Raw genomic sequence first — 7,206 nt, forward strand, 5'->3', positions numbered from 1 at the left:
AAGATGATTTTGGAAGGACCTGAGAGCACACAAGTTGACTCCAAGGTCCAGATGTACCTTCTGGCTCTGAAAAATTCACTGCTCCCCGAGGCCATTCCTATATTCACCAAATACGCCGAGTCAGAAGTGGGGGCCTACAGCACCATCGCTCTCAGCTCCCTGCAGAGATATGATGTCAAGTTCATGACTAAAGCAGTGAGTCAAAGTGTTGTTGTGTTGAGATGTTAACCTGTAGGAAAGACAAAAATAAATAATCACGACTTCTTTGATTATTTCAGGTGAAACAGACAGTGAACAGAGTTTACCACCAGAGCCGTAGAATCTACGAGAAAAACGTACGAGCTGCTGCGGCCGACGTCATCCTCAGCAGCAACCCGTCGTACATGGAGGTCAAGAATCTGCTTCTGTCCATCGGAAACCTTCCCCATGAGCTGAACAAGTACATGGTTTCTAAAATTCAGGACATCCTGCGCTTCCACATGTCTGCCAGGTGGGTTATAGGACAGGAGTGAACGAAGATGAAAACAGTGGTAAAAAAAACGGTGTAAACCCTGATATCACAGCACTAGACTGAAAGCTGTGATTTATTTTTTCAGCAAAGTTATACGCCACGTCATGGAGGACATGAATTCTCATAACTACAACCGTTTTGCTAAAGTCGGCTCATCGTCTTCATTCTCAGGCTTCATGGCTCGTGAGTATACAATTCACAGAGGTGTAGAACTGATGTAGATGCTTTCAAAACTTGGATGGCCTGAAGTTAGGTTCCACAAAAACTTTCTGAATGGAATCAAGGCAGAAAATTACCATTTTTGTGATGAGATGTGAACTGGATTTTCCAAAGGTTTTTAGTCTATTCTTAACATCCTGGAGATTCACAACAATAACCCTTAAATGACTGACCTGTGTACTGAATAAATGTTGTATTATTCCCCCTGCAGAATCAGCAGACGTCACCTCCACGTACAGCCTGGACATCCTGTATTCAGGCTCTGGGATTCTGAGGAGAAGCAACATGAACATTTATGGTGCCAGTAAAGGAGCGACGCTACATGGTCTACAAGTAAAGATGGGCCGGGGATCACATTCATGTGCCGTCTGTTAGAAGTCCAACTAAAATCTCATATGTGATTCGTGTTTTCCTCATGTTGTCCAGGTGGCCATCGAGGCCCAGGGGATGGAATCCATGATAGCCGCCACACCTGATGAAGGTGAGGAAGACCTGGAATCTTTCGCGGGAATGTCTGCCCTGCTGTTCGATGTGCAGCTGAGGCCTGTCACCTTCTTCAAGGGTTACAGTGACCTCATGTCCAAAATGTTCTCCATGAGTGGGGAGCCCATGAATGTGGTCAAAGGCCTCATCCTGCTTACTGATCATTCTGAGGTGAGAAACTACAAATATGAAAAAAACTATTTTCATTATTCCACTATGAATTGATTGCATGTACAGTAAGAACAAATCCATATTTTTTTGAACATAAGTACATTTTGTATTTTAAAACCCTAGATTGGAATTGGTATCGACAGATGAGAAAATTTACCCACAATAAGATTTTCCACGAAAAGCCACTGAGCTGCAGTGTGGAGCACAGTCTGATTTGTTTGTTTGCTATTAACCTAACTAATAATCACTTGTGTATTGACTTACAATTATTTCTAGATCAAATGTAAGTTTTCTACTTGCAGAAATGTTCTGTAAAGACCTGTCGTGACCTTAATAAACAGCGCAGTACATTTGTGTTAAACTGTTCAAATCCCTCCTGTGTTACAGGTGCTGCAGCTGCAGTCTGGTCTCAGGGTGGGAGCAGAGTTTCAAGGAGGGTTAGCCATCGATATATCTGGAGGCATGGAAGTCAGCCTGTGGTACAGAGAGTCCAAGACCAGCGTCAACAACAGGTACATTTCACAGCAACCGTGCTCCGTCACCTACTGTTGTGTTACGTGTTCCGTATTTGGGTCACAACGTGAAAGCAACAGAAACAGGAAAAAACGATAAACTATCGCTCTGTACTCTGTACTGTACGTACAGAATTGTCTAACACAGGGTCAAAGGTCAGTGGCAGTTCTTAGAAAACAACCTTTGTGACTGTTGCAGATACAGATCTGTGTCGACGTTTGTGTCGTGGAATCACGTCAGCAGTAGAAACTCTAAAAGTGCCGTCTGATTCACTCGTTCCACCAGCGCGCTGGATCGGCTCCAGTATTGTGCCTGACACCTGTCTCACTTTTAGGCCTTTGTGGGTATGACATCAGTCTGCCTGCTTTTCTATTTTAAAATATTACAACCGATGCACGGCATGAGCTGCTGAATGTAAATCAGGTCAGTTAACGTGCACAGCCACAGGTGTTGGTTACTCTGTGGGAGTTGGCGACTTAATGCACAATTGTAATTTCAAGTTGTTCTAAGTCTGTGCACAAAATATCATTACAAGTGCTGTGAAACCTGTGCACAAAATATCATTACAAGTTCTGTGAAACATAACACACACGATACACAGTAATGTACCTCAGCTCCTTTTACAGTTCAATATTCAAATAAAAATTCTTTGACAGAACTGATAGCTGTCCTCGTTCAAAGTAACGTTTTTTGTAAATGTCACTACAGTAAAAGACAGCGGAAACTTTAAACCGTATTTTCTCGGAGCATTTCCTGTTCTTGGAATTGGGCGTCAGGATGATGTGTGTGCAGAGGGAATGGCAGAGGCAGGTGAATGGATCATAGTTATACCTCTTCCATTCTGATAATAGACTGATGGCTATGAATAGAATCAGAACAAACCACACTGGCATGTCTGCCGAGGCAGTTCTCCATGATGAAAGTTACAGCGTGGCCCAGTCTTCAACTGCTGGACACAACAGTTAAACCGAAAAATAAAAAAATCTCTCTGTGTCGATAAGTATTCGGTCCAGCAGAGTTTCAACAATCTCTGTGTTTTCTCTTTCTCATTTTGTTCCTCTGTTTGGGTGTAAGTAAACACCACAACCTCTAATGAAAATCATGACTAGTGAAAACAACAGAACCAGTAGGTGGCAGTGATGCAACTCACAAAAGGTTCTAATTTGGCAGTGAAGCCCAAAGAAGAACCAATGCAGCTGGGTTAGCTTAGCATAGAGTACTTACCTTCTTTGTTTTGATTCAACTGTAACATATTTGAGTTGGAAATGTCTGAAACCCTCATTTTGATTTTCTTTTGTTTCCAGAGGAGCACTGGTGGTCATGGGTAACGTTACTGTTGACACGGACTTCATGAAGACAGGTGTTGAGGTCAGCTTTGAAACAGAGGCGTCGCTGGACTTCGTCACCACCGTTCAGTTCTCTGAATATCCCTTTTTGGTTTGCATTCAGATGGACAAAGCTACATTCCCCTACAGGTAGTATTATGTCATAACAAAGAAGAAAAGATGATGGAACCGAATACTGTGACGTCATCTGAACATCTTCATCTTCTTTCAGTGAATCAATGACCAAGTATGAAAGTCTGTCGTCCGGGAAGACGGTCATGTTGAGTAAGAAGAAGAAGAGGCGTCTGCCTGGCTCGGAGTTCCCTCTTCATCAGGAGAACTCCAACATGTGCAACAGGGTCTTTGGCCCCAGCTGGTAGAGATACCGTCAACTGTATTCAAAGAGTGAAACCAGCAGTGAACGCCAGCTGAATGTTTAGTTTCGATGTTTGAACAGCACATACAGTGTTTACATTCCTGTGAATATAGTTTTAAAAATTGAGATTTTTTTTTTCAGAAACCAGGACTTGTTGCATCATCTTTTCGTGTTTTTTATGTATTTATGACAGGCAAAAAAAAGGATGTAGGTTTTACTTGACAGACAGTACAGATGCCATTTTTCCAGTGCAGGTAAAGTACAGTAGTAAAACTCATGTAAATACTGTGAGAGTGTGGACGAACCTCCTCATGAACAGAAACACTGGAATGTGTTAAATGTGGAAGAAAAACTTCAAGGCTTCATCTCACTGTCTTTCATTCATCCATTTTTTTTTTGACAATTTTATATTTTTTGTGTTTCCATAATTAGATGATCTGTATATTGGCTGAAAATAAATTTGCACTGGAAACACTCTTTGGTCAGTGGAATAATTGGAGGGACAAATAAATGTTATGTCCTTCGTCTTTACTGTTGAGTCTCCTGACAAAGACTCACTGACATATTTTAATGAAGGTTCATTATACTGCAGGGTTTTTCTCTGTGTGATCCATGCCATGTTTTGCATGTCGCCCCCTTCAGGTGTGTCACCTGAGTTGATGGGTGACACCTGTGAGCTGGTCTCTCTGCCACTGTCACATGTGATGATCTGTGCTTCACAAAGTGTCCCTCATGATCCCTGGTGTCTTTCCTCCTCGCCTTGTGTGTTCCAAAAGTTCTTCACGTTAAAGTTAGTTTTGTGTTATCTGACTTTGAAGTGAAGATTCAACTGGATTGAACTGGAGTAGCGTTTCTACACCTCCACCTTGTCTTGAACCAGACTGGCGATCACACCTGTTCTGAGCTTCAGTTAAGGTAAATAAAGTGTTAAAATAATGGTTGACCTCTTGATATACAGTATATATATAAATTAGAAATAAATTACTAAATAAAAATATGTGATATTTATAGATATATATATCTGTGCTATTTAGGCTCTTTTTATTTGAACATTTTTGAAAAAGCAAATTTAATTATAAGCAAATTTGAACCTGGAGGATTACGTTCGAAGAGGGATCCACAGCCTGTGGCTCTTGAGAACCATTAGATCTGCATCTTTATTTATGTATTATTTACATAAATAAAGGTTAAGCCAATTTAATTGTCAGCTCACTCACTGATAGCAAAACAAAATAAAACACATGTTCAGTCTTAAGGTCAAGAAACCAATGTCGACTATCAATATTTTTCCACTGCTGCTTGGGAGCAGAGAGACAACCAAATTTATTATTTATTTATTTATTTATTTATTTTATGGTGAATTGAATCTCATTTTAAAAGTTTTTTTTTTTTTATGAGACACAAATGCTATCTATTTACTCTTGAAATAACACCTAGATGACATCAGTGCTGAGACCACCTGTCGATCCAGGTGAGGCCATCAATCTTGACTTTCCCTGTGTGTCAAAGTTATGACATCAGAGCTGCCACTGGCATCCAAACACAACAACTGGGCCTTAATGTAGATTCTTTAGAAACCACCGAGAGCAGCTGGGGGCAAACCAGTGTCTGCCAGTCTCTCTGCGTCCAAGGCAACCGAATAAACACTGCAGCAAACTGTCAGGTTAAACTTAAGCCTCGGACCGGGTGATGTTTCAGTGTCACCAGAAAGCTAACCTCGCAGGCGGGCACATGCCAAATGTGTACTTCTGCCGGTGTAAATCTGTTTGATTGCCTTTGACCTGCGTCATTGCTGTGTTTTCAGTGGCAAAAAATGAATTGGCCTTGGTGTGAAAGTCACACTTAGACAAAATTATTTGTTATTTTAGCTACAGTTTGACACTTAATTTATTTCACAGAGCCACAAAAACAACACTGTTAAGTTGATTTGATTGGAATTCATGTACGATGAATTATTTTAACTAAAACTTTTCCGGGTTGGAAGCACGGAAGACAGTAAATTAGATCACAGTCGTTTTCATACAAACAGCAACAAACATGACATGATGTTGATTTAAATCATGGAGACAGGCGGCTTCAGTAGCTTGCTTTCTGAATTTATTGCAAACATATGTAGCCTCGTCAGTCTACATTACACACATTCATCACGGCCGTTACTTTCAAGTGCATAAGTGCAAACGCAGCACTTACTTCTTCTTTCAAGGTCCCACTCTGCTGTCATCGTAACCTCTGTCTTTTTCAGGGCAAGGAGGGGGAAGGGGGGGGGGGCAGCCATGCAACACAGTTGACATCAGGCATGGAAGCACTGTCTCACTCTGAGACGTAAAACATATGTGCCCTTTTAAAACTTCCAACTTAAACCAATTTCATTCACTTATCTCGAACCACGTCACTTTCAGAAAACCATCTTTCTCCAAGAGAAGCAAGCTTCAGTCTCACTTTCCCATATTTGACCTCATAGTCAGTGGGTTTTGTTGAAGGACTCCTGGAAGAATGTTTTAAAATACATGATATTATCTACAGTACATCCTCGGGTAAAATCCATCAAAAACTATTACAAATGTTTTTTTTTTCTTTACAACATCTCGACGTAGTAGCACCACTACTGCCGCTGCCGCTGCTGCTGCTACTGACATTGACATTATCAGGAAGCCAGTCACTACTGACAGAGTTGGCCTCGACGTAGTGACAATCCAAGTGCATTAAGTACAGTATTATTATTCACAGATAAAGGTCATACAAGAAACTAATAGTATTCACCAGAAAGTTTTTTTTTTTTTCAGGAAAACATACATATGAGCTGGTTTTTTGGAGCTTACATATTTTTATTTTTTGACAAACATTTTCACAGGGTTTTCAAAAATGATATGTAAATGTATTTTCATAATAAAATTATCTGTGGTTAGTAAAATATATTTGCTACGTTTGGAATCTTGCGCATCATACACATTTTTAGGAGGTAGAGTATCAATTTGTTTTATTATAATCTAAATTTCAGAGAAACGAATTGTTCCTCTGGTGATTTTTTTTTTTTTTTACTATTTTACGTTTGGCCTTTTTAAAAATAAATAAATACTTTTAAACAAAATAGTTCATTGTGACAGTGTATGATATGAAAATAACATTAACTTTTTTAGATTTATTTCATGTTGCGTGAGCAATCTATCAGTCTGATCTACTGCACAGTCGAAACCAAGCCTTCCAAATCTGTCGTGACTTCATAATCAAAACAACTCCTGGTACACTTTTTAAAAAAACTGTCTTTCCAGAAGCCTAATAACATGTATTTTACAGTGTTACGGTACAAAGAGTGACCAGCAGCTCCACATACCTCTACAAGGCATTTCATATGCCAAATATCAACTAAATGTTTGTAGGCCGTTTATTCCGCTGAGCCAAATAAAATATAATAAGCTTTGATGCTTCACTGAATCTTCAAAAGGAAACAGGCAGTAAAACAGACAGAACGGACACAGAACTACATCGGATACAAAGCAGAAATAATTAGAAAAAAAATAAAAATAATATAACGTACTGTTTTAGCCACAACAGAATACATGGTTTATGAATCAGGTGAAAGAGATCAGGCGGTTTAAACAGAAGAAAAT

At 39.8% G+C, this 7,206-nt stretch overlaps 1 protein-coding gene across 1 annotated transcript in view; it reads left to right on the forward strand.

Moving 5' to 3' along the window:
• The window catches only part of mttp (microsomal triglyceride transfer protein), a 12,031-nt gene extending 7,956 nt beyond the window's left edge, over positions 1 to 4,075 (forward strand). The window contains exons 12-19 of the mRNA XM_017035274.2: positions 4 to 195; positions 279 to 490; positions 597 to 694; positions 942 to 1,063; positions 1,157 to 1,384; positions 1,772 to 1,896; positions 3,202 to 3,372; positions 3,455 to 4,075. Of these exons, the coding sequence (XP_016890763.1) occupies positions 4 to 195; positions 279 to 490; positions 597 to 694; positions 942 to 1,063; positions 1,157 to 1,384; positions 1,772 to 1,896; positions 3,202 to 3,372; positions 3,455 to 3,602 (1,296 nt within the window). The 3' untranslated portion in view covers positions 3,603 to 4,075. The remainder of the gene's footprint in view (positions 1 to 3; positions 196 to 278; positions 491 to 596; positions 695 to 941; positions 1,064 to 1,156; positions 1,385 to 1,771; positions 1,897 to 3,201; positions 3,373 to 3,454) is intronic.
• Positions 4,076 to 7,206: the final 3,131 nt, after the last annotated feature.

The sequence above is a fragment of the Cynoglossus semilaevis genome, chromosome 9 (assembly GCF_000523025.1).
Source record: "Cynoglossus semilaevis isolate Cse_v1.0 chromosome 9, Cse_v1.0, whole genome shotgun sequence".
Taxonomy (NCBI): domain Eukaryota; kingdom Metazoa; phylum Chordata; class Actinopteri; order Pleuronectiformes; family Cynoglossidae; genus Cynoglossus; species Cynoglossus semilaevis.